This window comes from Agelaius phoeniceus, chromosome 21, assembly GCF_051311805.1.
Source record: "Agelaius phoeniceus isolate bAgePho1 chromosome 21, bAgePho1.hap1, whole genome shotgun sequence".
NCBI lineage: Eukaryota > Metazoa > Chordata > Aves > Passeriformes > Icteridae > Agelaius > Agelaius phoeniceus.
In genome coordinates, this window is record NC_135285.1 from 158,076 (window position 1) to 179,050 (window position 20,975).

The 20,975-nt window shown below is 44.6% G+C and overlaps 1 protein-coding gene across 1 annotated transcript in view; it reads left to right on the forward strand.

The window, feature by feature from the left end:
• The window catches only part of LOC129128955 (ficolin-1-like), a 24,705-nt gene extending 4,829 nt beyond the window's left edge, over positions 1-19,876 (forward strand). The window contains exons 2-9 of the mRNA XM_077189090.1: positions 9,884-9,997; positions 10,734-10,787; positions 12,644-12,679; positions 14,057-14,092; positions 15,908-16,035; positions 16,435-16,564; positions 17,100-17,234; positions 18,099-19,876. Coding sequence (XP_077045205.1) covers positions 9,884-9,997; positions 10,734-10,787; positions 12,644-12,679; positions 14,057-14,092; positions 15,908-16,035; positions 16,435-16,564; positions 17,100-17,234; positions 18,099-18,346 — 881 coding nt within the window. The 3' untranslated portion in view covers positions 18,347-19,876. The remainder of the gene's footprint in view (positions 1-9,883; positions 9,998-10,733; positions 10,788-12,643; positions 12,680-14,056; positions 14,093-15,907; positions 16,036-16,434; positions 16,565-17,099; positions 17,235-18,098) is intronic.
• Positions 19,877-20,975: the final 1,099 nt, after the last annotated feature.

The window sequence follows — 20,975 nt, forward strand, 5'->3', positions numbered from 1 at the left end:
CAGTGCTGTGCAGGGAAAGGCAAGGGTTTGGATCACGAATTCTGCAAGCAGGGCCTGTGTGACCCTTGGCTTCCTCTGTGTGTCCCTTGGCTTCCTCTGTGTGTGTGTCAGTAAGCCAGGGCTGAGACAAGGAAGGATTCGTGCTGGAGGTGTTGCCCTTTGGTGTCATTTTAAAGGTCTGATCCTAGAACGTTTTGGAGGGTGTTTCCAGAGATGCATTTGTAGCTAGATCTCATTCCAAGTGCAGCAGTCCAGGGGAGGGTTCTGACCTCTCCAGACTTCTGCTCAGCCAGGCTGCAGCTGTTGCTGGCTCACATTGGGACTGAGGCAGGTTTTCCAGGGAACTGGAGATCAATAAGGACTGGTGATCTGGAAAGCAGGGGCCTGCAGGGATTGTTTTTTGTGAAGCTGAGATGAAATTTCTAAAAGTAACACAAAATTCAAATTCCTGTAGTTTTTGTGGAGGACAGGAGAATCAGATCAGAACTGCCTTTTGTGGTAAGAGGGTCTGTGGAGCTGCATCCCTACATTTGGAGTGATCTGCGTGATTAAAATGGAGTCATAGTCCCAGAGGCTAGTTGTTTCTGTTCACTCCTATCCCCAGTTGTCCCCAGCATGTTGCCAATCCAGACTGGTTTCAGACTGTCAGTGCCCTGGTCAATGCAGTCCCCAGTGCCTGAACACAGAGAGATCTGGCCAAGTGGCCAATGCCACTTAAAGAGAAATGAGGTTTGCCAGACTTGCTGTGGATGGGAACTACTATGTGCTTGCTTAAGTTTTAAAATTTTGAGTAAATTTTGGATGCATAATCACTTAATTCTGCCTCCAGGGAGAGGGATTTTCTTCACCTCTGTTTACAGATTGTTCTATAGAAAAGCACATAACTTTATGAAGGAAAACAGGAAGTAAAGAGCAACACCCCGTGCTAAACAAGATTATTTTTTTCTTATGGCCATTTATTTTGTGTTAAACCTGCCTTTCCCGGTGTGCTTTGGTGTTTTAGCTATTTGGGAATCATTTCAGATGACTCTTTGCATGAAAACGAGAAGGTGGGGATGAGTGACCAACACCCTGGGAAGGGCTGTGAGTGTGCCTGGATCAGGAGCAAATGGTTAGGGCCTATCTTCTCCTGTTTGGAGCCAGATGTGGCAACACCACAACATAGCAGTGCAGGATCAGTGCCATGGGGAAGGGCTGCACAGTTGCACCTGAGCCCCAGCCTCTGCACTAGCAGGGGTGGGTGGGTAGAACTCCTTTGCTTCCTTCTGTCTGAACAGCCAGGTTTTGTTTGCAGGGCAAGGTGTCTATCCTTCCTCTTCTCCCCAGTATTTTCTTAATAAGGCGGTACCTGGCTGGCAAGATCTCACGTTCTCCCCTCCCCATGCCATCTGTATGAAGTTTCCCAGCCTAGACATCTTTGGTCTGCCACGCTGTACATCACAGCCTCTCCTCCCTCTTGAGCAAGCAGAGGGAAGCAAAAAAAATTTTATAGCTTTCCATCTTCCTCACCTGTCATCAACACTGGCAACCCTCACTGTGGGGAAGTTTCTAGCAGAAAACATTTCTCCGTGTTGCTTTCTGAAGGAGAAAGACCAAAAACAAGATGGTGTTTGATGTGATGCTTGTCAGGTCCCCCAGGTTGAAGGCCGTTCATTAGTATTTGAATGGTTACTCTTAATGAAATTGAATAACCTTCCTGGCAGTCTTGGAAGAACAGATTCAATAGCAAGGTATGAATTAAGAGCAGATGGTGACCCAGTACTGGGAAAAAAAGGAAACATTTAAAAGCTGTTGAAGGAAATATTATTGCCTCAATAAAATGTGTAGCATGTCAGGCTGCAATACATTGGACAGTTTTGCCAAGGCTGTACGTGTGGGACAGGTTTGCCCAGGGAGATCAAATGCTGCATCCCAGCAGCAGATGATGCTAACACCAATTCAACAGGAGGGAATGCTCACACTGTGACTGACTCTCTCAATTTGAAAGAGATCATATACAGAGGTCTTTTTCTTGCTAAAAGTGGCTAATTATAAAAATGTACTGACTCTTGGCTTTGTAGCAGATATGATGAATAATTTTGTTCATCAGATTTTTAAAATTTGTGTTGTTAACTCACTCCTACCCTCCAAGGAGAAAGGATTTTAAAAGCCCATTTGTTCAGGGAATTGACAACGGTAGATTTTTTTTCTTGTGTGTTTTTAAATGACACCTGGACTTAAGCAATTACTCAGAATTAACCTTCAAAAAATAGATCTATCTGAAAGTTCAGATAAGGCAGCAGAAAAAGAGGCAGGATGGAGATTAAGAGATTTCTTTCGTCTATCCATTACAATTTTCTTTTTGTTCCACCAGGAAAAATAACATCCAGTTATTTCCCTGTTGTAGTCTTCTCTTACCTACCCAGATTTCCTACATTGGCTTATTAGTGGATGTACCTCATTATGTAGATGACCTTCCTGACACCCTGAGAAGGGATCTGTGGAACCCATGCCTGCTAAGAGCTGTATGCTGACAAAGGCTGCATATAAAATATCCTCATTGCTGAAGCCAAATCAAGTAATTCCAAATGAGGCATTCAGAACCAGTGAGTACCTTTGACTGGTGTAGTCTCCCCGAGCCTCGGATTGAAATACAGCCTACTGGTCTCAGAGAGTTCTCATGAAGGTTAATTATTTAATCTGTCTGAAGCTCACAGTTTGTAATTAAGTCTTCAATTGAAAAGAAAGAAATCAATAATGCTGGATGCAGGGACTAATTTGCAGCTGGAATGTTCTAGTACTCCACACTAAACATAGGAGGTAAGACCAAATACTAAGGTCTGAGAGCTCTTTGTTTTGCACCCTCAGAGAGGCAAGAAAAAATATCAGATGAAATTAGAAGTAATACACTGTATAACTACCTGAGGGTCAAAGTAAGGCACTCCTGGAGCAGCTACTTACACGTAATATACACTTTTATTAGACTATCTTATGTGACTGATTCTAAGATCTTCCTTTTGTATTTTCAGAAAAATATTTTAACCTTTCAGTCACAAAGTTAAGGCAGATAGCTTGCAAACAATATCAGTTTGGATAATTATTTGAAATGGCGCCGGTACAGCCCTAGTCCTGCAAATGCCTGTTGAAATACCAACAGAGGATTTGATCTCTTTTTCTTTCTCTCCAACAGCATTTTCCATTCAAAGTGGATGCTATGGTCATATTTCTGTGTTAGTTGCTATTTTAGTCTTTTAAAGGAAACAAAGCTGGGCACCACTTGCTTTCAGTGTTTCTGCTCTAGCCCTTGTCATTTTTCCTGTTTCCCCAGCCCTCAAGAATTAAAACTGGTTTGTGCAAATAGGAGATAGCCCGGAACAGCTTGCAGGGAAATCTTGTACCCTTGTATGTTCCAAAGGCCAATGCTCTATCAGCACATGCTCCAAATAATGAACTACCTTATCAAGGGCTCTAAGCCAAATAAGTAGTAACCAGGAAAACAGGTAGAGGGCTTGAGAAGGTTGCTGTAGGAATGATGGAGGAGTTTGGGTATAAGGAGAATTAGAAACATAGCAAGGAATGTTGGAAACAGGAATGCAAGGAGACGGGAATGGTGGTAGGAAATTTTAGGGGCTTTAAGAAGATTTTGGTAGCTGGGGAAAATATTCTGAGGAGAAATGGGAGAGATGCCAGTCAAAACTAAAAGCTGCTGCTTGCAAGTTTCCATTCAGGTACTGCAGGGAGGTTCTAGATGTTCTCATTTCATTGCATTAGGAAACTATACAAAGCCAAGACAAGCAAGAGCATGGTTCCTGTATAGCTGCACTGCCCTGCAGCTTAATGTGGACACATGTTTATCCTATATCTCTACCCAAGTCTTGTACCATTGAACTTAAAGATGGTCTCTATGAGACAAGCTAAATAAGGAATTTAAATCCTGTAAAATAGAGAGAGCTGGTGTCTCCAAAAGCCATGTTTACTCAGATAGTTACAATTACCATTTCTACAGAATGCTGAGTTACTACTTTAGGCTGCATTTGAACTGGGATAAGGCAGATAGCCTTCCTTTGGACCCATTAGAGTGCACATGGCTTGTGGGGTTAATTTTTGTAGCAGACAATCGCTATTTTGGTTTTAGGTCCCTGGCAATCTTTCAGAAAATACCCATGGACAAAGTTTTCTCCAGCAAGAGAAGTAACTTTATTTTTCGTTCTACTTTTAAAAGAAAAAGCCAGGTGATCCAAATGGAAAGCATATGGCCCATAGCTAGGAAGCAGTATGTAATTTGTTGCACAGGAGCATAGCCTGGACTTTTGAGCCTGGAGCAAATGAAAGTTACATCTTACTGAAGCTCCCAAACTCTGACAACAGATGTTTCACTGGTGTTCCTCTGCCTAGCTGCAGCTTCCAGACAACCCTTCTGTGGTGAGTGGTTTTGTACCGTATTACTAAGGGATGCTGCCATACTCTTATTTAGACTGTCTAGGTAGGATTAGTTTCTCTCTTTGTTGTTGTTGTTATTATTCTCATTGCTCCTTTGGCCATTTCTGAGTTCTGTAGTCGAACCAGAGAGCTGGAGACTGTCTGTTTAGGTTTGTGTTTCCATCACCAGTCCCCAGAGTGAGGACTTCAGCAGGGTGGCTGCTAAACAACAGCTTCCATAACAGAAAGTAGAGGAAAACCAAAACCTTACTCCAAAACATTACTGCATTCAGCATACCTTGTCTTCAGTGTACTTCTCTCCAAAATCTAAAAGAGGTATGTCTTGCAGTTATCCTGGAAGTGAATGATTGTGGAAGTTACACCAATGTAAACCAATTAAATTAATTATAGTGAGCAGTTCTAGAAATAGTTTAATTTTCTATTTCCCAGCAAGTCACTCATTCCTGAAAGGATAAGTATGCATTTCTCCAGAGCAGCAGTGAGCCATACTGTAATATAAAGTAGCCTTTACTTTTCTAGAGCATGAAGGAGACATTTGAACACTATGTAACATTTTCTACAGTCTCTTTTATTTCATTTTGGAATAATTTTTGATTTTGTCTTGGAATTACTATAACTGAAATGCATAGAAAGCTTCACCAATGAGCTCAGAACATTCTTGTAGTGGATGAGGCCTGGGTAGGAAGAACAGAAGTAGACTTGCTTTGTTGGTCCTGTTAGAGGCTAGCCAAAGCATGCAGCATGGCATTAAGGATATTATTTGAACCTGTTTTATTTTAAGAAATGTTCACAGCTATTACTAATAAATACTGAGATGAGGTGTTTCCTGCTGAATGAAACCATCTTCGTATTGGCCACTTTTTCCATGAATATGACAACAGCACATACACAAACAAAGGTGGCTGTTGTCCTCACTTTTGATCACTGCAAACAGCCAAGGGGTGTAGATGGCATTCTTCTGGGAACCTTCAGATAGGAGCAGTTTGTTCCAGAGTAACAGCTCCTGGCCATCCCACAGGCATGAATTTTACAAAGCTGAAAATGCTGTGTTTAGCAGGATGGCCTCCTTAGGTTTCAAGAGAAGCAAACTCTCAGTTTAAGTCTTCCCATGCTCATCTGTGCTGGCACATTGAATCCTTTCATGTCAGAAATTACCATTTCAGTGGGTGATTTTGTTATGGCACTTTTACTGTTAGGATTGCAAGGCCCTGAAACCCCAACAACATAACCACCAGCTTCCCAGAAAGAAGGCAGGATTTTATTTTTTTTTTCAGTAACAGCTTTTTTTCATCGCTTTTTTATGTCTGTAAAATATGTTTGACATATCTTTCCTTAAATTGTATTTATACTGTGCTACATAATATTTCTTCTTTATACATAATCTGTCTTCTCAAATAAGCAGAAATTTAACAGCATCTAGGTTGGCAGTGATGATGTGACGCTTATGGGTAGAACTGGGCACTGAGAAAGGTATTAAAGCTGAAACAGAAATATTCATTATGCATTTATGTAACTACAGGTTTGGTTGCTCTTTCAGAGACATTGCAATCAATTGAATGGTCTGTCTTTGCTCTTTCTGTCAAGAAATCAAGGTGGATTTGTAATTGAGAATACAGACTGTTAAAACATTGAAGTAGGAGATTATGGGTTTTTTGCAGTTGCTTTTGATAGGCTTCCTCTGTACAAAAAAGAAATAAGAAGGTGCTCTCCTCATTCTAGAAGAAATTCAGAAAGTGGCTCTGGAGATCTGAAGTCCACATCTTAGCTGGCAAAGTAGGTATCATTGTCTCTGAGCTGCCTAAGCTAAATCAAGGGTGAGGTATGATAGCAGTGGGATAGCAAGGGATCAGGCAAGGATCATTAAAAAAGGGACTTGGGAGTAGATTAAAATCCCACATCCTAAGATTAAAGCAGAGGCTGAATGGACCCAGTTTGTTACACTGCAAGGCCTTTGGGCGAGTTGGGGCTACACTGAAGTTGAGGGAAATGCTGGTTTAGAAAAGACAGGACTACATGCACATGGCTTGCTAGTAAAATTGCATGTTAGAGCTCTGGAACCTTATGCACGAGAGGGAGAAACCCAGCACATGGGAATCATAGGTGAGTGAGTTTGTGGTTTTGAAAAGGTGTATGTCTTGGTTCATAGCATGCCAGTGGTATAGAGCTATCATCAGGCCACACGTTACATATCACAATGCAGCTGGATGTTGCTTTTGTGAGGGGTGGGTAGGTTTAGGTAAGAAGCTGAGAGTTACCTTATTTTGAGCTATCTTCTCTACCTTGAAGCATCTGGGAAACTGAATTTCAATAATTTGTATTTTGAAACGTATGTGTTCTGGAGTTTCCTACAAAATAGCAACACCGAGGGAAAAAAATTAAAATGTTTTGGAAATAGAACACTGTATTTTCAAAATCACGTTTGTTCTTTGGTAGTGTTGCAAAATGTGGATTATGTCTAGATTATCTGAAGTCAGGATGTTCTTTGATGTAAGATCTTTGTATACTTTCAAGCCTAATCAGCCCTCTGCAACCTTCACTGGGTACTGGCATGAGGAAAAGCAATTAAGGACATATTGATCTCTGCGCCAATTTCAAAATCTACCCCCAGGAGTCTGACCTACTTTGGACTAAGCTTGTTCATTGGCAGTCTCCTCCCTGCTCCCAAAAGCAGCTGCATCAACAAGGACACTGCTGCTTTCCCAGATGAAAGTGGGGAGATATTGATGTCCCCCAGGTTGGATGGAGCTCACAGCTGGTAACACTTAGGGGGATGCATCAGTGCTGGGCAGATACATCACAGCTGCCTTCATAACATACGTTCTCAGCCCAACCCAGACCTGGAACCTGCTAATAGAGTACCTGGAAAAATCAGGGCAAACATTTTTAATTTATTTTTAGATCTGTCAAGACAGATCTAGCCTGAAGTCCTAGAGAGACTGTAATTATGGGGTAATCTGCAAGGCCTTTGCTTTTTGGAGTAATTTACAAAAGGGAAACAGATGAAGGCAGCAGCTTTTGCCTTCAAGTTGAAACAAGGTATTGCAGATGTTTCCACAAAGAGAGCAGAGGCACTGGGCAGGAGAAGGCTTCTCAGTGCAGGGAGCTAGCTCTACATCACTTCCACCTGCCCCCTAGTCCAGACACCAGTCCACTGCAGATGGACAGCACAGGCTGTACAGATGAGAAAAGAGAGGTGTACAGCTCCCAGTCACCCTAGACAGTCCTGCATGGATCTCTCCCTCCCTAGCACCTGCCAATCCTTTTTCTCTTTCCTTCTGGGAGGCTTCCTCCTGAACGAAGAAAGGATCTGATCTCATTTTTCCCCAAGAACTGCAACACACCAGTTGCCACAATTGAGATGCTTTTTCTCATGTAAAGCAAAACCCAAACTTGAATGCAGACCATCTTGTCACAATACCTCTGATTTTCCTGCAATTTTTCCATATGGGAGAAGGAAAGTAAGGGGTGCATTTCCCTGCCAGAATTGCTTCTTAGGAATTAAAATTACTGCAACATCTACTGGATTATTATTTTATATTATTACATATATGAATAAGAGTATGCTTATGAGTATATATCTGGGCTATATGGGGGATGCTGAATTTAAGTGGCAATCAAATACTTACCTCTCCCTCACCTTCTTCCATTTGCCTAGCATTAAACTGTCATGTATCATTGGAAGTTGGACTGTTAGAGACACCTTATGACAGAAGTGCTTGAGGGGGAGCTGTGTTCTGCCTCTGATATCCTGGGAAAAATCTCCAATAAATCAGTCTCCTCTGAACTGAGATGTAACAATAAGGAGGACAATTGCCCTCTACTAAAATTCATAAACTTTACAGACTCTGGGTCTGAAAATAATATGATGAAGCAGATTGGATGTCTAGTAACACTGCTAGAAATGAGCAAAGAACAGGGTGAAAGAAACCAGAAATCCTGCTCACTAATACAATGGACAGTTGGGGGCGGAGGGGGAATCAAACATGCTCTGTCTACCTACCCTTGCCTGAGTTTGAACTCTGTCATTCATGAATCATGTACAAATGGAAGCTTGAAGGGCAAGAAGTGGTGCTGGGCTGACAGGCAGGAAGAGTACTGGAATGTGATCCAGGCTGTGTAGCCTCTCTCTGCCACTGGCCTCAGCTGACCTTGGGCTTTTGACTCCCAGTGCCTCAGTTTCCCCATCAACACAGTAAATTCTGCTCTTCATAAAGTGCTACTAGCAGGGAGGATGAGGGGAGCTGTCTACACTTAGGTAAATTTGGTTTTGCTGGTTCATTTTATCTAAAATAGAAATACAATATGATAAGGGAAAGGCATCCAAAATTTACTGAGGACAGAGGTGAGGCAGGCCGGGGCGGTGAGGCAAGAATGTTCCCATCAGACTTTTGGAAAGTAGCTTATCTGCAAAATAACTTGAGACTTAGCCAGGCCCCAGACCTGAGAGCAGCCAGTGGGCAAGTACAGAGGTGGAGCTTGCACTGAGGCTGTTTGTTAGATATAAAATGCTTGGATGGGTCAGTGCTGACCATAGCACCCGGGAAGTGGCTGAGGGGAGCTGTGCAGAGCAGCACTGGACATGGGGACAGCAGCCCCAGCCCTTTTGGTACTGCTCAGCCTAAGAGTGACTATTTGTGATGCTGAGGACACCTGCTCAGGTGAGTAAAGCACAAACCTTACTGCCATCTCATTGAGAAAGCCTGTTTCATCTCCCCTGATAAGAGAAAGAGGTTGGGAAGGGAGGGGGGAGAGGGGAGAAGTAGCATATGGGTTTTTTTCCTTCTATGCTTTTTTAAATTCAGCTGCCAGTGGGAGGAGAGTAAGGGGAGGCTGAAGTCTCAGCAGCTGTTTAAGAAAGCTACTGGCTCCAGTTAGTGATGTAACATCGTTCCCTGACCAGTGGGGTGTCTAGGAACAGACAGTCTTCAGTGAAGTTTCCCCCCCCCCCCCATTTGGTATGTTTTTAGTAGGGCTGCCGTGCAGTTACCAAACGATACAGAACAATACAAAGGATCAGTCTGGGGATGCTGCACAGCACAGCATTCTGACTGTATTCCCCAAGAAGGCCTGGGGCAATTTCAAACAGGTCTGCCATCAGGAAATTTAGAAGAACTCTTACCCTTACTGTCCACAGATCCACCAGTGTCACTTACTCTGCTATCAATACCCCACTGGGGCACCTCTCAGCTTATGTTTTATTAACTACAGTACATTTGTCATGCATGCAATGTCATATATATCAGCCTCCTCTCCTACTGAACTCCCCTGAAGCCAGAGAGATACAGAGTCTGGCTCCTCTAATATGTGAGATCCTCACTGCCATCTGTCAATCCATTCAACACCCTGATACTTCCATACTCAATGCTTTTGATTACACTGTTCCTCAACTTCAAAGGATTTGGTTTCCTCTCCAAGACATTTCAGAGCCTTAATAATCTTCACAAAGACTGTCTTCATTTCTCAGAGGTGAGAATAGTGGGACTGCGTGATGCTGACCGACTTGCCATTCTTCAAGGATGTCCAGGGATCCCAGGTGTCTCTGGCCCAAAAGGAGAAGCAGGTCTCCCAGGAACAAAAGGTGAGGCCCCCAAAACCAGTGATCAACACTGTGAGATGAGATGGTTTTGTTCCTTTGCATAGGAGAAGCAAGCTGAGGCTGGAGCAGTAGCTGGCCTGGCACTGGCTGCTGTGAGGAACTGGAGAACTGGAGTGAAAACCACCCCAATTAAACATATGCTGGTACACATGGAGTGACCTGTTTCTTCCTTAAGTCCTGTCACAAATCTGATGTGATCTTGGGGTGTGAAGTATCTCATTCGTTTCTTCTACAGAAAATCATCCATTTATTTTTTGGGTCTGTATTCAAGAGTCTGGGTGGGAGGGAGGCTGAAATGCTCCTGCCTGTTTTTTGGGGAACAGTGTAGGAAATGTACTGGCAACCCCTATTCCGGGGAGTAAGGGAGATGGGGTTCCTTCAGAGTTTTCATAGCCAACTCACAGAGAAGGTCAATCATGTCAGCTGAGCGAGATGATCCACCATAGCAAAATCCATGGACTGGCTCCACGATGTATCAAAGCTCATAAGAATTCATATGTGAACTGCAAATTTAGACTTTGAATGGCAATACCAGTGTACTAAGGCTTCAATAGAAAAAAAGGAGTAAGGTAAAAGAGTAAAACTAAGTTACAAGACTGAATCTGATTACCTCAGCTCCCCCATTTCTGTGAAAGCCAAGGCCCAGTTGCCCAGGCTTCTTTGACTCCCAGCTCTGGTCAGTTTGTAACATGCACATAAAAAATTAATCTCTTTGCAGGAGAAATGGGAGACCAGGGATTCCCCGGGAAAGCAGGACCACCTGGTGCAAAAGGTAATGTGTAACATATGCAGCTCTAATCTGTAAATGCCCCCAAGCTCGGGACATGCGTTAGGAGACTGGGTCTACAGAGATGAACTGCAGGACTGGCCATAGGCTAAGAAACGGTGCTGAAGTAGCATAGGAAAAGCCTGATTTGGGGTATGGCTCTTGCATGGAGTGAACACTAGAAACAGCGTCCTTGAGTGTCTGGGACCACAACACAGAAGAAGATACCACTCTTCTCAGAATTTCTCACTGACCCTAAAATCAGACCTCTTCCCATTCCCTATTCCTACCCTAACTTGCCCCCAGCACAACAAGCCTGCCCAAATGCCCCCAGCCCTGAGGAGCTTTGGAGCTCTCCATGGAGCTTCCGCCCAGAGGCCTGATGCAGAGGCACTATGCTGAGTGCTTGTTCTGCCAATTCACAGGGGCAATTTAAAGAACATACCAATGGAAAGAATGGTCTTATTTTACTATGAATATAGAAGTAATACGTAAGTTAAATAGTACATTCAATAAAACTATATGCTTGGCTTTGGCAACAAGCAAAAAATTAGCAAGGTAATGCACCTGATCATTACTTTACAAGAGGCAGGATAGTGATTTAGAAGGATACATCACTAATTTCCTAAGTACTTTAACATCATCCAGTTGCTGGGGAGCCCTGTTTCACAGAGAGGACCTGGACAACCCTTCCTGGCAATTGGGGAAATCCTGCATGGTGTAGGAGATCCCATAGGTGAGGTCTCTGGATTTCCCCTGAAAGGGAGTCCAGTGTTTATAGGCCCAAATCAGCAAGTCAAAGTGACTCGATTTTATTTTTAGCTCAGGAATGCCTGAATCTGATGGCATGCTTTCCGCTTAGCCAGGGCCAGCGCTCAGCCAGAGCCCAGGTCTTGGCTGGGAGGGTTTTCCCCTAAAATACCTTACAAACAAGCCTCTCAGTTGGAAAAGTTTCTTAAAATTATACATTTCTTGCAGATAGCTACAGAAGGTTATAAACAGTTAGCATAAGCATCTTTGTCATCTATTTTTAGGTAAATAATACTGATGGTGTTAGTCACACAATATTCACGATCCATCTTGTAAGTCTACTCTGGCTCAGCCCTGCTGCTCAGGCCTAGGCATATCATTGCTTTCAGCAGCCTTCAGCCTCGGTGTGCAGTGCCCACTTGACCACAAGAACGAGATCAAACGTTGGCACAGAATGAGGTTTCCTTTGTAATGGGATGAACCCCTGAAGAGGACAATGTTTATTGAGAAACTGGCTTTCACTGCCCAGGCTTGCTTAGGACCTTCAGCAGGAACGTGCTGCAAATACTGGAAAAGTGTCTCTACTAAAGAATCCATCTGCCAGCACAAGGGAACTTGTGTAGGGACTGAGCAGCACTGACTAACTAAAGGGAAGACACCCCTTTTTACATGCTGAATATGAAGCTATTTCCTGGCCAAAAGTACCCAAGAATTGAACTGAAATGCCAGCAGGAGATGGACAAAACCACTGAAAAACCCTATTGATCAAAATCTCCTAAGTGCCTGACTGTAAAGAGAAAGCCCCCACAAAAAGTCACTGAAATGGAACTGTGAAGCCCCATACATTCCAAGAGATGGAGAAGCAGCTCTCTCTCCTCTATATCCTGCTCTTCTTGCTGTTCCTGAGAGATACTGCTGATCAAGAGAACAGCCAGGCTGAGGCAGCAGCACCACCTGGGACACTCAGCCAAGCACTGTAGCTTTGCTCCTCTTGACAGCCTCTCTTGTACATTTGAGACATATTGAGGGGCTGGAGCAGCCATTTGTAGAGGCACAGTAATTCATTTGCATTGGATAGTCTGTGATGAGCATTTTCCTCTTGTATTTTGTAGGAGCAGCTGGAGAGCCTGGCTTCCCAGGACTGAAAGGTAAATCACGTTGTGCTGAATTTATCATGTGAGCTACTTTGTAAACTTCTACCCTGTGCTGTTCTCCTACATCAGATGAGAGCAGTTACAGAGACTGGATGGGGCTGTTTGCTGACAGTTATACCTCATCATAGGCTCTGCCCTGGTGCAGGTGCTGTGGGTAGTCCTGCTCCCAAACCAGATGTTCAGCAGCAGGTGCTGTCCTCAACTCAGGCAGCTGGTGCTGCCACCTGGCACCATCAGCTGCAGAAGCCACAGGGCTGAGGGACCAGCCAGATTTGGGCAGAGCTCTTAATATTCTCATGCTATGGCAAAATGCAGAGGCTCAAATGAAATTCAGTTGCTGCTAGTGCCAGAGGAACGTGTCTCTACCAGCACTAGCAATAAGGTATTAGGGAAACGTGGGTTTTTTTCCCTTATGCCATCATCCTGCATGTGAAGGCCAGAGGCACCCACCACTGAGCATCAGTCTGCACTGTGGCTTCCCTCTCTGGAATTTGGCTGGCAATCACTGGGTCCAACACCACTGGTCTGGCAGATGGTTCTAGTGCTCCAGTTGTCACTGCTGCTCCCAAACCACTGGCTGAAGCCCTGTACCAGCAGCAGCCATTCCCCTGATGGGACTTGTAACTCTGCCTTTCCAAGGTGCATTGCTTCCTCCTTCCCACACTCACCCACTCCTATCCCACATGTCCTAGCCCAGTGGGACTCACTGGCACAAACTGCTGGTAGACAGCTCCATGGGCTGCACAGCAGCAAGCAGAGCAGCTGGGTCCAACAGAGACATGTCCTGTGTCAGTCTCACCATTTGGACCTCTAAGCCTTAAAACAGATGCCAGCAGGAATTAGATCACGCCAGGGCCAACAGGCCAAGAGAGGCAAGGCTGCCACTCCTTGTGCATAAATAGATATTATATATATATATATATATATATATATATATATATATATATATATATATATAAATAAAATTTATATTTATAGTGTACCCCCCAGTGGCCGCCCCATGATGTACCTTCTGGTCAACCTGGAGAGCTCTTCCAAGTGTCTGAAGCAGCTGGGTGTCATTGCTGTAGTTACAGGGGTTTGTGACTTGGCTTCCCACCTGCCTCTCTGTGCTTTCCTAGGTCTGTGCAGATAGGCTGGTGGGCCTCCTCTGGTGGGCCTGGTAGCAGCCAGGACAGCTTATACTGAGCAACCCTTCCTACCTGCTTTCTCTATGCCTTTCATTTGCTTGGTGCAGATGAGCCAAGCACTTCCTCTAACATAACAGCTGTCCAGTGCAGCAGGATTTGTCTTGGCAAATCTCAAGTACTGGGAAGGGGAGTGCTGGGTATGGAAGGTGAAGAGCAATTGATGGTGTTGTTTGTCCAACAGGAACAAAAGGAGAGCCTGGATTTCCAGAAATATGGGGTAAGTTTCATCCTAGGTCTTCACAACACTGGTTAGCTTTGCAGAGTGGATGGTGGTGGACTACCTCCACCAGAAGTCAGGACAGGATAGGAATAGAAACAAGTTCAGAGTGATATTGAAGAATGGAGTAAGGAAATATCACTGTTATCTTTGCATCTCACAGACACATGCAGCTTCTGTGGGTCTACTCTGTACTCCAGCCATGCTGAGAAAGTCAGGTCCTCTGAGCACTACTTAAATGTCCTGTTCTCCATGTGTCCTGGAGGAGGTCGATTTGAATTTTTCAGAGACTTGGTGTCCTGATTTCTAAGATGAAACCACTGCAAACACCTGTATGGACATGTGGCTACTTCAAAGGCAATTATACTCCTGCACTTGCAGTGACACCTTTAGTACTTGCGGAGTTCATATGTGTGATAGTGTTCAGACTAACTTATTCACTGGAAGAAAAAAAGAAAAATAAAAGAAACAATTTTCAGTTGCCCCATCCATCTCCATGAACTAAAGTTCGAGGACAGCTACAACCTGCTCTGGCTACAGCTGGGTGCTGTAGGGCCACAATAAAGGCTCAGACAGATCAAAGCTGCTGTAACACCTGACAGATTGGGATGCCACTGAACTGGTTCCTTGCTGCCCCAGACACTTCTCTGGGCATGTAAAAGATTTGACTAATAGGAAGGAAAAGGCCAAGCCCAGGACCATCTCCCTCCTAGGAGAGCAGGATACCCTGCCTGGTACAGCTGTGTATGCATGTATCACACACAGCACACTGGGACACATGCACCACCAGCGCCACCATCTCTGATCATCCTCCCAGGCTTTCCTAAAACAACTACTGATGCAGCTGTAGGTTGGGATGTCTGATAGGGACAATTCAGTCTCCTGTGAATCTGAACTTCTGTCAGCAGGTATGGTTTTGGGGAGGGAAAAAAGTATACATAAGATGCATATATATGCACACACACACACCCACACACATATATATATACAGGTACATATTCAAAAGCACTTTGTTTCTTGGGGAGACCTTAGTGTGGCCTTCCAGTACTTAGGGGGTGCTTATAAAAAAGCTGGAGAGTGATTTTTTTGCATGGGCACTGACAGGACACTGTCACTGTGTGATTTACAGAACAATTTACAACTAAAAGAGGAGAGATTGAGATTAGATATTAGGAGATGATTCTTTACTCAGAAGGTGGTAAGACCCTGGCACAGGTTGGCCAGAGAAGCTGTGGCTGCCCATCCCTGGAAGTGTCCAAGGCCAGGTTTGGATGAGACTTGGAGCAACCTCATCTAGTGGAAGATGTCCCTGCCCATGGCAGGGCGTGCAATGAGATGAGCTTTAACGTTCCTTCCAACCCAAACCGTGGGTGATTCTATGATTCAATCCATAAAGGATGAGCTGAACACTGTTCACTGCCTCACAGGGAGCTGTCCTGTGTCACTAACTCCTTTGCTGTCAACTGCACACCCACTCTCTGTGCCCTGCATACATTCTGGAGCTGGGACAAATTTCTGGATCATGAGTTTGTCATCTTTTTCAGAGCAGTTCCATCATCCAGATCCCCAAAAGTCATTGCAGATGAGAGGAGTCTCAGCACCTTAGACTATCTTTCTTAGAAGGTGCCCATCTCCCCTGCAACATATGGGCCCAGAAGCCAGGGCAGAGCTTGGCTCCCAGCAGCTCTACACTAAGATCCTGCAGTACAAAGAGCCACCTGGTTGCTGAAGGGATCAAAGGCTCAAGGCTAACGTGCTCCTTTGATTATAACTCACATTATAACTCTTTCCACTTGATCTCTTTGATTTGTACAGAACCGGGGAACTGCCAAGAACTGTTGGCCAAAGGGAAGATTTTGAGTGGCTGGTACACAATCTACCCCCAAGACTGCAATGCCACCACTGTCTTCTGTGACATGGACACGGATGGTGGGGGATGGATTGTGAGTAGGATGAGGAGAGGGAGGTTTACATGTTCCTACAGAGATTCTTGTTAAGGCTGCAAAGGATGGCTCAAAAATAGAAACACACAGCTGAAGTTCACACATGCAAGCCAGAGAGAATCCCTCTGGACGCAGGGGATTCCCCCAAGACTTGTCTCTGGAAGCAGGCTGAGTGCCACAGACCCACTCCCTGCTTAAATCAGAAAATAATTTCCTTTTCATTTCCAAGGACATATGGAAGAGATCATTGAGCAAGGGATTCTTGTGGGATTTGCTCCCCAGACACCTACAAGAGTGTCCTGATGCAGGGGAAGCATTCACCATGGTGGGCATGTCCCCCAGGAGCTGTGGGTGCTTTTGAGTGAGGGATGGGCTGGTAGGGCTGAGGGTCTCTTTCAGGTTTTTCAGAGGCGCTGGGATGGGTCAGTGAACTTCTTGCGAGATTGGGATTCATACAAACGAGGCTTTGGCAACCAGCTGACGGAGTTCTGGATGGGGAATGAGAACATCCACTTCCTCACCTCTCTGGGTAAGGTCTGCCTCTGTCCCAGGTTGGGGCCATGAGAGTCCAACCCCTATACCACATTGGGTCATTGCAGACCTCTGAGTTTCTCATATTCATCTGAGGCCCCCACTGTTAATCCCAAACAGGATGCAGGCTCTTGCAGCCTACTGCACACTGGAAACTGAACTCTAAAAAAAAGCAAAACTAGAAGTCAGGGAAGAGAATGAACTAGCTGCATGATCTACCCTGGAGACAGGCCAACACATCTTCCTACTTGGACTGTTTATGATGGCATCATCTGGTCCATACACAGCCTTGGAGTTACAGCTGTGTGCAGGTCTCCTGCCCATGACCACCCAATATCATATCTGAAAAGGTGCTTCCCTAGAAAACCATCAAAGGTATAGGAGGCTCTGCAGGAATTTTAAGGAAATCAAAATCTCTCAAGTAGTGGCAGCTCCTCTCAAGTTAGCTCACAGCACCTTAAACCCTCCACTCTGAAATCCAGTGGCATACTCACCATCTGCCCTGCACCACTGCTGTCCATCTTCTCTTCTAGGACCCTGTGAACTCCGTGTTGACCTCAGAGACTTTGAGAACAACTACTATTTTGCCAAGTATGCTTCATTCAGAGTTTTAGGAGAGTCAGAGAAATACAGGCTGATTCTAGGAGACTTCCTTGGTGGAAACGCTGGTAAGTTTGAGGCAGCTCACTGGGAAAGTCTGTTTCCTAGAGCATTTCAGAAGTGTTCAGCTTCTATGCAGAGATGTATCATGCACACTCCTTGTATCAGCTACATTTTGGGTCAGTTTTTTAAAACTGGCCATGGTACCTCAGGTACTGAGTGACCTCTGGGTACAGGGATGGAGGGGGACATGCATCACCCGAAGAAATGTGATTCAGAGCATTACCTTCAAGACCAGCCCTATGGTTTAGCAGCAAATGAGCCTGGTCCTGGGCAACACCCCATCCAATTGACCTTCCCAACAGCTCTGCATCAGCCAGGTCAAGGTCTGCTTTTGGTTACATTGGCAGGAGACATTTGCCCAGGAGGTCTAGCATTTCTAGGGCTGGGGTGCTGTTCAATACCTGCAGCATCAGCACTCCATCCTCTTAATACCCTATTTTTAATATTTTTTTTAAGTAAACAAATCTTCTTCAAAATTCAATATCCATCATTCAGGAATGAGTGAAACCAACACCTGAGAGCAGTGCTCTAGGTTTCTGTGGCTTTGCACACTGCAACCTTGTCTGGTAATTCAGACCTGTATATCTGCAGAGAACCTGAGCATTCCAAGAGAAGTGACATCTGTGTACCTGTGAAAAGAATCTGGCCCACTTGATTCACAGGCATAGATAAATTCTCCATTTGTTTTAGCAGAGCTAAGGATACTTTTGTCCAAGACAAGGAGGAAACCTGGGCAAGAGAGCAGCAGGATTTATACAACCTGCCTTGCACCTGGGAAGGGCCACTGGTGCCCAGCAGGGGTGCACAGACACATCAGTGTCCTGTTTGTGATCCCTACTGCATTAACTGTGAACATGTGCTCTCTGCAGGGGACTCTTTATCGTACCACAGGGACATGCCATTTTCAACAACAGATCACGACAATGACATGAGTTCCTTTAACTGTGCCACAGAATATAAGGGAGCGTGGTGGTACAATGACTGCCATTACTCCAACCTGAATGGGATGTACTGGATGGGTGCGCATGGGAGCTATGCTGATGGCATCAACTGGAAGACAGGCAAAGAATACCACTACTCCTATAAGCAAACGGAAATGAAGTTCAGGCCAGTTTAATATGGTGACAGGGTGCCTGACTAGGTCCAAGAGGTGCCACTCACCCACCAACAGAAGACACAAAACAATGTTGCTTGGGGACAAAAATGGACCAGAAAGGGTACTACAGGTTGTCCTTTCTGCCTAGAGCAGGATTTTTGAAGCCAGAAGATATCGGTACTGGTTTGAGCTTCTGTAAGCACCAGATCCTGACCCTCTCTCACCCTGACTACCTTCAGCAGCCCCACTGATGCAGACTGAGCCCAAGCACCTTCTTCTGAAAAGTGTGTTATCTTGATTTAAAGACCAGGTGATGAGTGGGGCCAGTGCACCTCAGTAAAGCTCTCTGATATTACGACCCTAAGTGGTAATTGCTGCTAATCTCCAGTACAATCCATGTATGTGAAGACTCCAATATGCATGCAGCCTCTTTCAACTGGACCCAAGAGCCATCCAAAAGGCACTGAATTCCTGACCTGTCCCACTCTCCCTGCAGGCTGTGATGGAGCCACAACATAGAACAGTATGGAAAAGACTGAGCTTCCAGCACAGTATGTAGGAATCCACAAAATCTGAGGGTTTTGGGAAAGCTGCAAAAGGCAGGCCTCAGAGACAGCAGAACTGTGATTAGAGCTAAGCAGTAGCCATGAGATAGGTCAGCAGAAAAATTATTTAAAAAGTAGAAAAGCAAGGACAAATAGAACAATGGTCTGTGTATTAACATTTGTCTAGAATAACTCCCTAAGCTACAGAAAAGTTTATCTAGCAAGATATTAGGAAGTTTGAAGTTAATAATGTGCATTGTGTTTTAAGGCTTACAAGTAGGTATTGTATTCGAAATAAGCAAGCATTGTTTTAACCAAAGGTACATGTGCTTATAGTGGTTGGATAGAACTACTGTCAATATGCTTTTGCTTTGTGTGATTGGTCAAAAAACTTATAAAGTTGTAACATTGAGTTCTTGGTCTGCTGCCTGGGATGTGAGCTGATGGCATCTTCCTATTGTCATAACCATGTAATGAGACTGATGCTGGAAAATAAAACAGCTCAAGGCACGGTCCACAGCAGTCCCATCCTGTTTGGGATTTGTACACATACCCCCGGCCAGCGATACAGTGCTATCAGCACTACCAGTTTCCCATTTCTTTCCCCACATGTTCCAGGACCTCAGGTGGGACCCCAGCTCCTGGAACCACAGCAGAGTTGCTCAGCACTTCCCACCAGGACACAGCTGCAGCTGGGCCCAGAGCCAGCTTTAGCCATTCTTCCAGGGCATGTTTCTAGATCTCATTAGTTGCTGTGGACCAAGAGCTGTATGCAAAACAGTCTGTTCAGCATCATGTGTCGTACCAAGACACTATAGCAGTTCCAAGTCAAGCCTTGCATATGTGGTCATCGTTTACAGTGCCAGTACCTTCCACTTCATCTCGTTTCCAGCAGCGTTTGAGGGTGGCCTATCTGCTGGTGGGTGGACACAGTTCACCTGCTTCATGTATTGTATTTGACTATTAGCAGAACTGGGTCTCTTCTTCTTGCAGTTATGCTGCTGGACTCCTCGCCATAGCTGACAGAGGAGACCCAAGTGCTAACTCTTCACTGCAGGGATAAACAGAGACAGCAGAAATAGAGTATTTCTTTGTGTTATGTTTCTAATGGTCCCAGGTTTATTTCACTGTATATTGCACAGATATGTAGGAAGGGCAGCTCCAGCCCTACAAGACAGAATACAAACCCTGTGGGTGAGAAAAGTGAGAAGGTCGCTCAGCCTGCCACAGCAGGTCAACAGTGCGCTAAGAAATAAACCTGAAGGTTTGCATCTCCCCACTCACTCCTGTCTCAGTTTACTTCTTTTCAGTTACACAAGAAAGAGTGTGTCTGAGCAGAGAAGTGCACACTGAAAGCCTCATAGTTACTTCTCCCTCTCCAGGAGCTCTGTCTTGTTTTTCTGCTACTCCCAATAAGATTCACGTGCCCTCACCAGTACCAAGGTCCCAGAATATTCCGCTGTATTTCACCCATCTGCTGCTGATGCTGTCTTCCAGGAGTAGCTTCTCAGAGGTGCAAGGTACTACCAGAAACTTCTCTACAGAGATGTATAAGCAGGTGCTGATATAGTCCGCTATAAACTAGGTAAAAGTGCTAAATTCCCTTTCTCTGCTCACCTCTAGCTTCTCCTCTTACTACACAGAAACCTTCAATGCTTAAATTTTGCTTGTAAAGGACACTGATGAGACTTTAAACAGACAACTTACTACACAGAAATAAAAGAACTACTAGTAGGTAAAATACAGTGCATGATAAAGGTACCTATATTATATCTAGTGAAGAAATAGTATACATTAAGATTCAGTGTAATTTACCACTAAATGGATGAGGGAGTGTTGAGGGTTTCTTGCAGGACAAAGGACATATATGCACAATCCAGTCTTCGTAGAAACTGAATAAGGTCACAATGCCCTTGAAGAACACAAAAGAAGAAGAACATGCTCAGCGGCAGACAGTTCAGGATGTAAAGGCAGACAAGAAAACCGCAGTGAGACGCATGAAGATGAAATACTAACTAAAATTAACTGAAAGCTTAAAACGCATGCACAGAAGGATTTAACCAATCATGTATTAGCTTGAGGCATGAACAATAGAACACAGTATA